Below are 15,445 nucleotides of genomic sequence, written 5' to 3'. Positions count from 1 at the left end.
CCTGTTACAATCTATACCTCTCCATCAGAGAAGTGAACAGCCAGGTGAGATTCAGAACAAGGGGAACAACTCTACGAAGTCACAACACCCCCACTGTGACAAGACAGAGGCTGGCGGGTCCCAGCCATTCTGTCCCTCTGTTTTGGAAGCTCCTACGCTCTGCAAACTGTCTGGAATTCATTAAGATGGGAAAACAGGCTGAAAGCCGTATTTCAAATTTTATTCAGCAGAAGTTTTGTGAAAAACAATTTGGTCATGTGGGCATGCTCAAAATCATCATCACCCTGTTTCTCAACCATATCTTTCCAGTCAAGTGACTGCAGCACGATTCAAGCTTCACACTCTGAGTCTAGATTACAACCCTCTTTTGAGATGTGGGCCAGGGCTCCTGATGGCAGTAAAGCTGGGTTAACTTCAAGCCACCCAAAGATCACATTTAGAAAACCAAGAATCCTACCTGTTTTCACTAATGTAGACCTGAAAGCTGACTTCCTAGAAGGCAAAGTTTTTGGTTTTTGGTTTTTAATCAGTGAGGAATTACTGTCAAGGATCACCTCTAGCCTGATCATAACAAGCAGCACCCCATTTTTTTACTCAATGTATTCTAACCCAGGAAGTATTTCATTCCAAAACAGAAAGAGGGGAATAACTCAATATGGAGACAAAGGATTTATGGTGAAAGCACTGGGGTAGTGTTTCTCAAACATGAGGAAGTATCACCAACTGTGGGGGACTTGCTCAGACAAGTGGGACCCACCACTGGTTTCTGATTCAACAGGTCTGCAGTGGAATCTGAGAATTTGCATTCCTAACAAGCCTGAGGGTCACATTTTGAAAACTGCTGCACTCAGGTGGTAGTGGTGGTGGATGTCTTGCTTTGTGGGGAGGTGGGGTGGTGATTTTGCTCAATAAATGTGGAATAGGAAGCAGTGCAGAAAGGTGGGATTCAGACAAGGCATAAGCTGGAACAGTCTCCATGGAGGTGGCAGAAGATCCAAACTAAATATATTTACTTAGAAAAGGAATTTATTGGTTAAATACCCAATTAATTGGAGAAGACTCCAAGGAGAGGCCTAACTTGGTCCAGAGGTGAAAACACTCCTACCAGGATCATGGCAATGATAGCTAGCCATCCACCAAAATTGTATGCTCCTTTCTAGCACAGAGGTGTCGCTGTCCAGCTGGGGTCTGTTTTTCCCAGCTCCCACCCCTGTAACCAGAAAAAGACGTGGGTCTTGTCCTTGCCAATAGAATTTGAGCAAAAGCGATGCTTGTCATTTGTGGACCTTAGTTATGCCTTCTCTTCTTTTCCTTTCTACCACCAGACATAAAAGACTCCAGGGCCCTAGGCAACGGGAAAACCAGAAGATGGAAGGAGACTGAGTAGTTGGTTTGCCATGTGGAGGAAAGCGGCCTGTCAAGCTGCCCATTTGAGTGGGAGAGGGGGCAGAGGGAAAGACAGAATCTTTTTTTTTTCAATGTTTTATTTATTTTTGAGAGAGAGAACAGGTGCATGAGCAGGGGAAGGGGAGAGAGAGAGAGAGAGAGAGAGGGAGACACAGAATCCAAAGCAGACTCCAGGCTCCAGCATCGGCACAGAACCTGATGCGGGGCCTGAACCCATGAACTGTGAGATCATGACCTGAGCCAAAGTCTGACATTTAACAGACTGAGCCACCCAGGTGCCCCGAGAGAGAGAGAGACTCTTAAGTGAGCTCTACACCCAGTGCAGAGCCCAATGTGGGGCTTGATCCCATGACCCTCGGATCATGACCTGAGCCAAAATCAAGAGCCAGATGCTCCACCGACTGATCCACCCAGGTGTCACAAAGTTAACCTAATTTAAAAACTTGTTTTTTCTCTGTCTACAAGGTATGGTTTCATTCTAAACCTCGACATCTTCCCAAATTCAAGATCAATGAAAATAAAGGGAGAATCTCTTTCTGTTAGCACCCTAGCAAAACCCTGGGATTCATTTTCACTAGTCAACACGTACCTCCCCGAAACCAGTCTCCCTGAAAAAGAAACGTGGCCGGGCCTGTGGCAAATCCTCCACTCTCGGAGCCAGAAAACTGAAGTATGGGCTGAGCAGGTGGGAAGGGATTGTTGCAAGAATTTGGAAAGGAGATTAAGGGCAGGCAGAAGAAGTGTCCCCTAGGGGAAACACGTAAGGAAAGGGAAGTTGGCTGCCAGTGAGAAGTGATTAGAAAGATGTCATGTATATAAACCCAAGTGTGAGAAAGAGGGGTCCACTGGATGAGCAGAAATGACTGACTCCAGTCAGTACCACTGACTCCAAAAACAAACCCCAATTAATTGTCCTTGCCATTCAGCCTCCCACTGTTAAATCGTGCCTGTCGGTGATTATGATGCTATGACCAAGCAAGAGCCATCAAACCTTCTTGTTCGTTTCTGAATCAACAAAGATTTAAAGCTACCATACATAATCAGTGTCATTAAAGCTGCGTTCCATTATCCCATCATTTAGCACGTACACACACAGCATTTACTTAGATAAAACATTATTAGTGTTTATCTACCCAAAGATGAGTGGACAAATGACTTTGCTAAATGATGCAAGGTATGGTTCCAAAAAGTCTGCACACACCAATCGTCCAATACACAAGCCAGTGCCAATCTCTCAAGTGACTCTCCAGGCATGCTTCCTTGCAGCAAATGGACAAACTATTATTTGGAATGTCACCAGGAATCGCACTAGTTGCTTATATTTTTAGAGGCTGTTTTACTAAGCTACCGCAAGCTCTTCCTTCAAAAATAAATACAGGGAATTTTCAAGAACGCCTGGCCGGTGTCATCCTCTTCTCTTGAAAGTAAATGACCCTACCTGGCCAATACTATTTTCATGTTTATTCATAGCTATTCTCTGCCAAAAGCATTATAAATTAGTTGCAAAGGGTTCTACTGGCCAAGGTGCCAATGTTCTAAATTTAGATGGGGCTGTTATGCAGGCTCAGTAATACAATAAAGCAAAGCTAACCCTGAAATAGTACCTTTCCATCTTTTATTGAAAAACTTCAAATGCTGAAAAATAAAGCAAAACTGTACCCAGTTCTTTTGATGGAGAAGGGATTGTTACAATATCTGTGTGTCTGTTCACAGACTCAATTTTAGAGTACTACCTCCAGCTGCTTGGGACAGATGCATGCAAGACGAACAGCATGGCCATATCTCATTGAGGTCCTCTGGTAGGCTCTGTGAGGACTGTGCTAGGTTCCAAGTTAATCAGGAAAATCACCTTTCCTTTTCTTTCTACCAACGTTCAAATCTCCAGTTAGAAAAATAAAAGGAATGTTCTGAAAAACATACTTCTTGAAACCAGTTAGTACCTAGGAACATTTTATAATAAAGGTACCGAAGTCAACATAGCAGTCCTATCTGTCAGCCCATAATTTCATATATAATGTCAGCCATCAGGATAAATGAATCCTCCCTGCTTCAAACCTTCTTCTCACTGACGCAAGTTAAGCCTCCTAGAGAGAAAACGTGTTCTACAAAAACAAGTTACGCATGCCCAACAGCGGCGACCACCACTTTTCCCATTCTGCCCTTGATCACATAGGAAAACAGACAAATGCATGTGAATGATTCAGCAAGTTATCCCACTTTGGGGAAGGGGTGGGGGTGGAGAGGGTGAAGGCTACACATGCCTTCCTGAAGTTGCTCAACAACCCACAATTTTCTTATAGAAGAACAGGATTCTACCAGTTACTCCACAGACTTGTAAGTCGTTGCATTTGGATTTAAAATATTTGTTCTCACATGACCCAGGAGTTTTCCTTTTAAAAGTCACCACTCCATGGGTACTTGAATCAAAGAACGCAGCTACTGGAATTCAAAAGCTTTGAAGATTTTCGTTTTAAGTTGCTGAATTAAAAACACACGCTATTGCCTGTAGATGTCAACACTGACCAAAGCTGCGAGGTGCTGTGTGGGAGGAGAGGCTTCTTTCACCTCAGTGTGGACAGGAAGCATGATCTAGGGGTCGAAACATAGGACTGCGAGTCAGGAGTTCCAGAAGAGTTGGTTGTGGTACGCGTGTATATTTTCTTAAATGAATCTTAAGCTCTGCGTTTTTCTCCAAGAGCCCTTGGACTTGTCCTGTATACCAAATATTACTTCAAAACCCAGCCAGAAACTATTCCTACGTGAAAGCATGGTCAAACATGAATAATCTCAATGTGACAACAGTGAGAAGTGCAAGGGGACGACTCAAGTAAGACGATCCCGGAGGGAAAAAAAAGGATAATAAAAAGAACAAGACCCATCTCCACTTTCAGTCCGAGGGTAGGTTTATAAAGACAACCATAAATCTCTGACTCACTCAACATTAGGAAAACACTTAAAACCAAGTTATAAACAGTTGCAGGGAAGATTAACGTCTGTATTTTTCTCCACTATTCAATTTATGACCTTAAACCCGTCCAATGCATCTTCCTGAGCACCTATAAGGTAAAGCCTAATGTTAGATGCTTCACAAGAGATACTTTTTATCTTCACAGCAGCCTTATAAGGTAGTTATTGCCCCATTTTACAAAAGAAGGAACTGAGATTCAAAGAAGTTGGGCAACTGGTCCAAAGTCATACAGCTAGGGAGGGGAAGCACCAAGATTTGCACACTTATTTCAGGCATTCAAGCCTTGCCTCAAAATCACCTCCTCCATGAGGTGATTCCTGATATCAGACCCACTCTAAAAAGCCCCTGTGTTTCCTAATCACACTATATCAATTACTCCCTCTTCAGCAACAAAAATTATATTGTGCATTTATTTGGCACATCATTAACTGTGTTCGCATCTCCAACATGGATGCACCATGGTAGTGGGAACCTTGCCTATCTGGTTCTACCTTTGATCCCCTCTGGCCAGCACAGAGCCTGACATACCAGAGGCGCTTAATAAATAACTGCTGTGAGAAGAGAGAGAAAGGAGGGAGGGAAGGGAAAAAGGAAAAAAAAACACAAATAAATCCAGGTCCTTCTGACCCAAAGCTCTACTGCCCCTGCTAAAAGTGACCGAGGGATGTTTTCGATGCACCTTGGGGAGGATACCAGGGCCCTCATGATTCTGAGGTACCATTTACTTACTTCCCTACGGGTTTTTCTCTCACCTTTACTCCACTCCTCCCCCTGGCTCAACTTCCAACTCAGGTGGAAAACAGCCAATGGGTTACCATCTGCAACACACTCTGGGCAGTGCCCAGGGCTTGAGAACCCTGGGAATTTAGGCACTTGAAGACAAAAACCTCACGGTTCTGAATCTCAAGACAGATGTCTCGTGTAGACACCACAAAGGCGTACTCTATTCTCTGTGGCATGCATAGAGGGCCACAGGAGGCAATGATGTAGCAAAGAATTAAGGGAGCCACATTTAAGAAGCAACCTAGAGAAATGAGGAGCCCGGGCCTCTCCCCAAATCCTGAGGAACAGAGAGCGCAGGCAGGGGGGAAGGAACTGGAAAAGAGACCCAGACCTGCTTACACGGCTCCCTGCCCTCAGCCTCCATCTGCCTCCATCAAGACTCAGACTGCATGACTCCCTCTTGCCCTACCTCGAGTACACAATGTTCACTTGACTCACAAAAACCTCCGTATAAACTGCAAACTTGACTTTACAATATCAAAAGCCTGTAGTAACAGCATTTAATATCTTTGACCCACCTTCTTGATTATTTTCTCCAAATTATGTGTATTTGGAGGGCAGTCAAACATATTTTTACAATTTACTTTGATGAGATGGACATAACAGCAAAGTACATTTTATACTTAAAACACACAAACACACATACACATACACACACACACACACAAAACAAGTGAAATTCTTGCTTATTGTCCTTGAAAAATGACAAAAAAAATAGCCGAGTGGGTTTTTTTTTTCCTATTATTTATCCTAATACTGCCAGTTCTGAAACAAAGCAGTTGGAGGGAGAAATTTAGTAACTTTGATTTGTCCCAAGATACATTTTTTTACACTGAGGTCCTATTCCTGACAGTAAGCACATGTGACCTGTTCTAAAAAAAGGATATTTTCCACTTCTTGCACAACTGGAGCAGATATAAACATCAGCCTGTGCAAACTGCACCGCAGAACTCAAAGGGAATTAAACACACACACACACACACACACACACACACACACACACACACACACACACGCTTAAATAAATTCTATAAATAGGACTCAGGAAAGGGAAATCTCCAATAACACACAGAACCAACACTTAGAATCCACTTTAATCAAATTTTCCATCTAATCATACCACAAAACTAATTTGCATAAGAAGAGTTGAACATCTGCCAGCATGAGGCACCTCGATCTTGCCTCTTTTGCTTCGGAGATTGCCTCTTAGTTATTGTTATGAGGAAGGAAAAAATTACCGTGGTAAAGTAGAAAAGAAGGAGTTTTATTACTGATGTGTGCTAGGCACTCTGTAAAGCACTTTTACAGATTCTATTTCCAGTTCAAAACTTCTACCAATAGGGGTGCCTCAGTCAGTTAAGCATCCGACTTTGGCTCAGGTCCTGATCTCATGGTTCGTGAGTTCAAGACCACTTCGGGCTCTGCACTGACAGCTCAGGGCCTGGAGACTGCTTCGGATTCTGTGTCTCCCTCTCTCTCTGCCCCTCCTCTGCTCACACCTCTCAAGAATAAATAAACATTAAATTTTTTAAAAAAAAATTAAAACTTCTACCAATAGTATGTTGGCCCCATTTTACAGGTAAGGAAATTGAGGCTCCTCGAAGCTAAGTGTCTCAAGCACACACGTCACAGTTAAGTGACAGAGCCGTGGGCACAGCACTTCAGGACGGCCCCCTCTGAACCTGTTCACGCGCATCCGGTCTCTGCCACCACCAGGAGCTCCCAGACCGTGAGGAAGGTCTGAGAGTCTGCTTAAACATTTAAAAGGCAACCAAAACCCCCAGAAGTTTATTTTAGGATATGTCCTCCAGGGTGTCTAACATCTTATTTAATGTTATAGAGAAATATGCTTGAGTATTGCTTGAACTTCCAGGCCAAACTCATAGAGTCCTGCTCGTTCACAAAACTGGCCTCCTATTTCCCGTCCTCTAGGAAATGGCCACTGTTGATGCTCACCTTCCCACGAGGTCACACTCTGTCTTGCATGGTTAGCTGGATCCATGTGTTCTTTCCTTCACCCACTGAGACTTTTTTTTTAAGTTAGGTTTGTTATTTATTTGGAGAGAGAGAACAAGCCAGGGAAAGGCAGAGAGAGAGGGAGACAGAGGATCCGACGCAGGCCTGGTGCTGACAGCAGTGAGCCGGATGCAGGGCTCAAACTCATGAACTGTGAGATCATCACCTGAGCTGAAGCCAGACACGTAACGGATGGAGCCCCCCAGGTGCTCCACCCACTGAGAGTTCTGGAAAAGATGCAGAATGATGTTCCTCTCCATTTCTGCTGTCGTGCACAGTGCTTTTTACACGGAGGTACAGGCTAGTGGACAAGAGCCTGGGGCTAGAACCAGATGGCCTCAGGTTAAACCTGGGCCCATCTACTTGTTATGCCTCGGTTTCTTCCTCTGGAAAATAAGAATAATAAAAGCACAGACACCCAGGGTGGATGTGAAAACTAACTGAATTAACACAAGTAAAATATTCAGACTCGGTCCTGGCAGGTAGTAAGCACGGCATTAAGAATTACCCGTTTTAAAAATATAATTAAGATCATTAATGTTGTTATTTATCATTATCATCTCTCGCAGGTGTGCAAATATTAAGTCCACACACATAAAAACACGTAGAATAGGCACTGACACGTGATGCATGCTCAACAGATGTTAGCTACGTTTACTGGTATTAATTTACACAAGCAATTTGCACAGGGCTCAACAGACACATGTTGAATATGAAGTTTTCTGTAGGTACTGATGCCACAATTGCTTTTTTTTTTTAACCGGCATAAATTTTTATGGGTTGGATCAAAAATATAAAATGTGTAAAAAAAAAAAAAAAAAATCTAAACATTAGGTGGCAGTAGTATTCATTAGGAGATCGGTTGTTGTTCACGAACAACCCTGGCCTTAAGGTAGAAAGCCAAGGACAACCACATGCAAATGCTTCATGGAATGTCAGGACTCACTGTTAAGTAATAAAGAAATAACACCAAGAACACCACTTGCTAACATTTTACTGAACCCTTACTGGGCCAGGCACCAGGCTAATACTCTTCCACAGTCAACATGACAGTGAATGTTCCTAAGACCCTTAGGACGCAGGCCGACATTTGTCAGATGAGGAAACTAAAGTTAGTTAGACCCAGCCTGCCTAAGGTCTCAGCTAGCTGGGGACAGTGATGCCAGAATAATGCTGGCAATTCCCTGCAGACTGGACTGGCAGAAAAATCAAGAAAACTCTCAGAAACCAGCAAAAGATTGACAGCTGTGTTTTGCCAAGAATGGATTATCATTTCATAAAAGAAAGGGTAGTTTTACTACGAAGACAGGAGAGAAACTCTCAGAATAAATCCAAGAAATGGCAGTGGCCTTATCCCGAAACACGTGTATGTGCACGTGTGACACAACAGTTGTTGTCTTTCTCATTCACCACAAACCTGTGAAAACTTCACACATGTCTCCAGGAATCAGCTTTCGGAAACCACCACCGTATCCTGTCCTGCCATAATAAACCCGAGACTTGCCCTCATTCCCATTTCTAATTTGCAGGAAGTTAAACAACAGTTATCTGAAACATAACTAAAATTCTGACAGAAGAAACTGGAACTAGATTAGGCCAAGTTTGAAGTCTGTCCAGGAAAAGGGCATTAGCAAGTACAAAGCCACAGAATTGTGCACCCAGTCAATCGAATAAGAGGACCATAAACCTGACAGAGGCTAACATGTTTTAAAATGCTGTTTTCAGGGGCGCCTGGGTGGCTCAGTCAGTTAAGCGTCCGACTTCAGCTCAGGTCACGATCTCGTGGTCCGTGAGTTCGAGCCCCGTGTCGGGCTCTGGGCTGATGGCTCAGAGCCTGAAGCCTGCTTCCGATTCTGTGTCTCCCTCTCTCTCTGCCCCTCCCCCGTTCATGCTCTGTCTCTCTCTGTCTCAAAAATAAATAAACTTAAAAAAAAATTTTTTTAAATAAAATAAAATGCTGTTTTCAGGTCCCAAAGACCTAGAGAGAGTGCCTACACTGATAGGAGCTCATTTAACAGTTCCACATTTGTTTCCCTGATGTGACTGCATCAGTGTGTGAATTCTGGGTTCACCCTTGAAATTCGGCACATTTCCCCTGCCGCCCACCATTCAGAGCTCATTCCCAGGAGAACACACAGAGGCTTCAAAAATCTTGCTGGGGGAACCACACTGCAAACAATTCTTCATTAGAACCTTTCCTCATCGTGTGTCTTCCTCCACTGCAGATTTGCCAGGGACTATGACCAAAAGGAGGGTCACGTGATCTAATTCCAGCAGCCTCACACTCCTAAAGGCCAGGAGGTCTCGGTTAGGAATGAAAACGTGTCTTTCCTCATGAAACACCTGCACATCCGAGCTCAGCCCAAATGAAGAATATATAATCTCCACTTTGGAGAGACCCTGATGGATACCTACTTTAAAAGGCCGCCAGGTTGAATGCAAAATCAGAACCAAGCACCCCGTACTGGGTGGACTCCTAAGGGAGAAAGCAACACCTGTTCAAACAACAAATCATTCCCGTGCCAGGCAATGTTCAAGGCTAATTGTTCTAAGCAGGCATGACTGTACCTTCAGGGACATTTGGCAGTGTCTGGAGACGTTTCTGGACGTCACAATTGGGAGTAGGGCGCTAGTGGCCTCTAGTAGACAGAGGCCAGGGGTGCTGGTCAACATCCTGCAATGGCCGGGACAGTGCCCACAACAAAGGGTAATCCAGCATGAAATGTCAATTGCACTGAGGTTGAGAAACTCTGCTCTAGACTCTAGGGACACAACAGTAAACAAGGAACAGACAGAAATCTCTGCTCCCTTGAAGCTAGCAGTCTAGCGTGGAGGAACCTATTATAAACATAGTAGAAATGAGAGTCGGTTATAATAGAAGTACAATGGAAAAAATAGTACAGGGCAAAGAAGATGAGAGTCTGGAGGGATAGTGATTGTACCTAGTGAGGTCAAGGTAGGCCTGCTAGGAATATTAAAAGACCTGAAGTTGGTGAGGTGGTGAGCCCTGTGGCTCTCTGGGCAAAGGATGGTCCAGGCAGAGGCACCAGCCAAATACAACATACAAAGGCCTTATGGTGGAGGAGCCCAGAGTGTTCCGGGACAGCAAGGAAGCTGACAGGGAACTTGACCATACAGGCTGACTTTTGCCGTTTAAAGGATCTCGAGTGTTACTGAAACTAGGAGCCACTGGAGAGTTTTATGCAGAGAATGACATGATGTGGCACGTTTTAAGCCACAGTTTCTCAGCCTCAGCGGTGACAGTTTAGGGCCAGATAATTCTCTGTTGCTACCTTGTCCATTACAGAAAGTTTAGCAGCATCTCAGGGCTCTATGTACTAAAGACCAGTACCAACACCCTTCCATTCTGACAACCAAAAATCTCTCCAGACATTGTCAAATGACCCCTGGGGAGGGCAGCAATATCTATCCTGCCTGAGAACCAATTTTAACAGGAACATTGTGGCTGTCACATAGGAAATCCACCAGAAGGGGTAACAGTAGAAAGCAAGAGGCTACTGCAATAACCCTGGCATGGGCTGGTGAGGACTTGGACCAAAGTGGTAGCAGGGGACCTGCCGAGAGGTGGGCAGATTCTGAACATATTTTCAACTCCAAGAGACGATCTAGGGAATATAACTGAGAGACGAAATGGCTACAGCAGTCTTGACCTTTCAAATTCTACTTTTTCCAACCAAGACTTACAAGAAGGGAGATACCCTGGCAAAGACTTCAGACAAAAAGCCATGAGGAGGCCCCCAACAACATGTAGCCCTTTTAAAGTCACACAACAGATGCCGATGACAATAAGTTAGACAACTGTGGAAAACAGTATAGGGAAATTTTGCCAACCCCATATATTTATTCACAGATTTTATTTAACTGGTTTATTTCAAAGAGCATGTGTCTGCTCCACAGACAAGTTTTACAACAACTTTTTTAATTTAGCATTCCTCTCCATACCGGTTCTGTCCCGCACCTGTTTCTAGCTTCAACGTGTGAAGCCATTGCTTCCCACGTAGCCACATTTTTCCTTACACATGCTAGCTAGCTACCGAGGACGCTCACCCTTGCAAGTAATTTTTTGCCGACTCTGAAAAAGAACAGGCCCAAATCCTTCAACATGAGTTTCATGGCACTCATTTGGGTTTTTCCAGATGGTATTTTCCTCACTCTCTCAAACTCATTTAATGTTATGTATCAGCTCCCATCAAAAATGTTCCAAACAGTCCGGTTAATTCATTTCTTTCAGGACTACAGACACACACTCAAACACTCACTCCCTCATTCTGGCCATGTAAGCATTTGCTTATAGAAGCAAAAGCAGAGACTGCTCAGTAAAACACTGGTCCCTTCAGCCGAATGCACATAAAGCCCCAATGAGCATAACCAACAATACCCTTCACACAATATTACTCAAAACCCCCACCCCCAACACACACAATCTCCTCTCACACACAAAACAGCCATTATGAAGAGAAACCATCAACTAAAGGCTGCTTGTAGGCATCTAACTGCACTTCCTTCCAATCACTGTGAAGCGACTGCAAAGAGGCTGCTTCAGCAACCCCGGGAAGTGGATACGCAGTTCCCAGGTTTTCTTCCCCAACTTGGACTCAGAGTCCTGACGCAGCCCCGAAGGAAACAAACCTGGCTCTGCCTGCGGCTAGAGCAAACAGGAGCCCCGTGCACCCCAGAAGCAAAGACTGGACTATGTACTACTTCACCCCCCCGGCCAGTTGTCCTTCTCTTCATTCACCCTGATTACTGAACCTTCCTCCCCCTCTGCCAGCCAGGTCCATTCACCCTGACTTTACCCACGTGAGGGGCAGGCAGGAAGGTTTGAGGTAGGTGTGCAGAAGCACTGCTTAACCCTCCAGCTATAGCTTCACCTTATTTCAGAACTGAGAGGGGTGGACATAAACCCTTCTCTACTATCACAACCTCCAATGACCATGTCCCTCTTCGTAAACACGGGAAATGTCTGGAACCGCCCCCGGACAGAGAAAGAAAGATACCCAGCCCGTTCCGACAGAACGGAGTGGGAACGGAGGTAGCATAAGAAATGGGCACTAGAGGTGGTGGGGCGCCAGACCAGCGGGTGTCTTCACTTCTCTCCAAAAAGTTTTTGAACTCCCCTGCAAATTAAACGCGTGTCGCTGCCAAGCAGGGGCCCTGCCAAGCAGGTCTGTCCCAATACCCTCCAGTTACGAGGCTTTTTTTTTTTTTTTTTTTTTTTTTTTCCCTCCAGGGAAGGCCTGGATTTGAATGGGACTCTATTGCCCAGGGAGTTGTTTAATCTGAACGAGGTGACACGCCCACCCGCTGCCCCCGACCCGCCCGCGCCGCCGTGCCCCGGTGGGCAAGGTGAGAGGCGGGGCTCCGGGAAACATCACCTGGAGGCGGCCAGGGGCGGACTTTCCCAGAGGAGCCCGACTCCGAGGAGGCGACACAAACGAATTAATTGCTTCCATCAACGTCGCGTTTCAATCCACCCCAAGCACTCCCTCTCCGAGTACTCAGCCCGCCGGGATCTTCAGAAAAGAGGTTCACTAGAAACTCTTTTTTTCTCCTTCCCACCGGGACAGCGTCCGGTTCCCGCGCTCCTCCTCCCCCACCTGCTCGCCCGGTCGCTCCCCTGCCCCCACCCGGTCTCAGCGGCCAGTATGCCGTGCCCAGGGACCCCTCACCTGGGCCGGCGGTCGTAGGCTGCCTGCGACGCCCCCGCAGCGCACTTGAACGGAGCCCCCGGAGGCGCACCGCCTGGGCAGAAGCGGCCCCCCAACTGCGGGGGCAGTTCGCCCTCTGCCCCCGGGCAAGGACACGGGGTCCTTGTCCCAGAGCCCGGACGACCGGCTTTCCTCGCCCCACGGTGTGGGGCACGGGGCCCCCAGCCGCGCTCCGCGCCTCCCTCCAGCTGTCACCACTCACCTGCTCTTCAGAGGTTGACTTTTGAGTTCGTAATAGGTTTTGGGCTCTTCGTGAAACTCCTCCCCGACTTCGAAATCCGGCACGATCCCCGATTCCGACTGCATGGCTCCCGCTTCCCGTCCTTCCACTGCTCAAAAGTGAGAACAGAGCCTGGGGCGGAGGGAAGGTGGCGGGGCCTGGGTCCCCCGAGCGGTGTGCCCCCGCGCAGTGCCCAGCTCAGCCCGCTTGCCCGCGCGCGGCCACCCGCCCCGGCGCGGCGAGTTTACACTCGCACCCGGGAGGGAGGGGCGGGCGGCCGCGCGCAGCCTGGGATCTGTAGTTCGGTCCGGACGGGGCGTTCCCGGCTTTCCAGGGGAGCCGCTCCCGTGAAAACTACAACTCCCAGAAGGCCAGGCGGGGGCAGAGGCAACGTGGTGGACACCGCTATTGCAACTCCTGTTTGGATTCATTGTCAATGTCAGCAGCTCCTCTCCCTCCTCTCTCCTCTCTTGCTTCAAGGATACGGACGTGGCTATTTAATATTAATAAGAATGGCCTCAGCCTTGCTCTCCCACCGTCAGCCCTACTCCCTGTGCAGATATTTGCGAGGGCACGCCAAATCCTTTAAAAAAAAAATTTTTTTTTATTCGTGAAGCGTTTTGGCACTAGAAAGTTTTTGCCTTCAAGCCTGCCTTAAAATAAAAGGACCTAACTATGTATCAGCCTGTATGCTTTTCAGCGCCGCGGTGACATATTACCTTGTCCTCGGATTGGAATAGAGTGGAGGAATTTGCCTTCACTTTATAATTAAAACATTATCGTAAAAATTATTCTTGTGCGTTCCTTTTCTGTAACTCAGTCTGAGCTTTTACAATACTATCCATCCAGCTCAGTGGCTCTGCTCCCTTTATCCAATTAGCCACTTTTAATCTAAAGCAGCACTTGAAAAGTCCGGTTAATTTAAAAGGCACCAAGTTAACAAAACAGAGTCGTCACTGTCTGCTTTTAATTTCTCACTTGTCTGGGAGTTCAAACAAGATTGTCCTAACAATTCAGGAGTGAACTTGGGGGTGCGTAAACTGTATGAGTGTCATCCTCCCGCCTGAGCTTCCCATCACTCATTTAGGTAACAGAATAAAAAGCTCAGTTATGGCTCATGTTTACTTCCAGACCTTCCCTCTGATTACTTCCAGTAGAATGTGTTCTTTCTTCTAAAAAATGTCTTAAGGCATCAGGGAGGCAGTAGAGAGTTAGAGGGTGGTATTTAAAGTTATGAGACTCAGAGGTGAAATCCTGAAATCCTGTCTAAAGCACTGTGTAATCTTGGGCACGTCATTGATTCCTAGAAGCCTCAATTTCTTCATCTGTAAGAGAGGAGATTAGCAAACCTGTTTTAGAAGATGTTGCAAGGTCAAATGCAAGGGAAGGTGATTTGTAGTCTTTAAAAATGATGCTTCCTGGTCATTCTTTTATTTTTCTATAAGGTAAATCTTATAAAATCTTATCTTAAAAAATAAATAATATCTTAAACATATTCCATTCAGACTAACATTTCATCTGTGAGTTTTCCTTCCAGAAGTATTAAAGTAAATGATCATACTAGGATAAAATTCTAAGAAGTTTGGATTAATGATTGGGCATCTCCCAGAATTCCATTGACCCCTTAAAGGCTATCAAGAAGTTCATGTTAGAACTGCACTGTGTAACGTCTTTAGAACTGAAATGGAACAGCCCATTATGGCACTCATATCAAATAGTGACCTACTAGACCAAAGGGACCAAACGTGAAGGGGAAAAAAATCTATCAAGAAAACTAAGAGCCCTGAACTTACCACCAGACAAGTGCACCTTCCAGAGGGATCTGTAGGCTACAGAGCTCTGAGTGGAGGTTGCCCTGAGGCACATACAGCTGCTATTTTTCCCCTGCACCTTTTCTTCTGGTCTCATCCTACTCTGAGTTGGGGAAAACTCCTCTTGCCTCACATGTGACACATTTGTCATTTAGAGCGCCATCTACCACCCAGTGAGAGTGGGTATGTGATTTAATCCTGACCAATGAATGACCCCTTTTCCTTAGCCACAGTGATTCCTTTAGGGATGGACACAGGACAGTAACATGATTAAAAGTTCTCCTTTGAACCTTTCTACAGGGCAACAGGGAAAGACTGTCTGTTTTGTGGAAGCTTGGTGTTCAAAGATAGACAACCTAAAGCTAATTACTTATGGCCACATTGGAAAGCTGACCAAAAATGACACAGTGAGATAAGATCAACAATCAGAGAAGCAGATATCCTTAGAATTTCCAGAGATATGAATCCAAAACTCTTCTTTTTGCTGAAACTATTATGCTTTAGGTTTTTG

At 45.5% G+C, this 15,445-nt stretch overlaps 1 protein-coding gene across 2 annotated transcripts in view; it reads right to left on the bottom strand.

Moving 5' to 3' along the window:
- The window catches only part of MITF (melanocyte inducing transcription factor), a 225,472-nt gene extending 212,130 nt beyond the window's left edge, over positions 1–13,342 (bottom strand). For both annotated transcript variants that reach the window (XM_030307225.2, XM_030307227.2), the window contains exon 1: positions 13,106–13,342. In XM_030307225.2, coding sequence (XP_030163085.1) covers positions 13,106–13,209 — 104 coding nt within the window. In that variant the 5' untranslated portion in view covers positions 13,210–13,342. The remainder of the gene's footprint in view (positions 1–13,105) is intronic.
- Between the last annotated feature and the right edge of the window lie 2,103 nt (positions 13,343–15,445).

This window comes from Lynx canadensis, chromosome A2 (genome assembly GCF_007474595.2).
Source record: "Lynx canadensis isolate LIC74 chromosome A2, mLynCan4.pri.v2, whole genome shotgun sequence".
Taxonomy (NCBI): Eukaryota; Metazoa; Chordata; class Mammalia; order Carnivora; family Felidae; genus Lynx; species Lynx canadensis.
The sequence above is the reverse complement of the archived record's forward strand: the minus strand, read 5'-3'. Positions and strand labels throughout refer to the sequence as shown.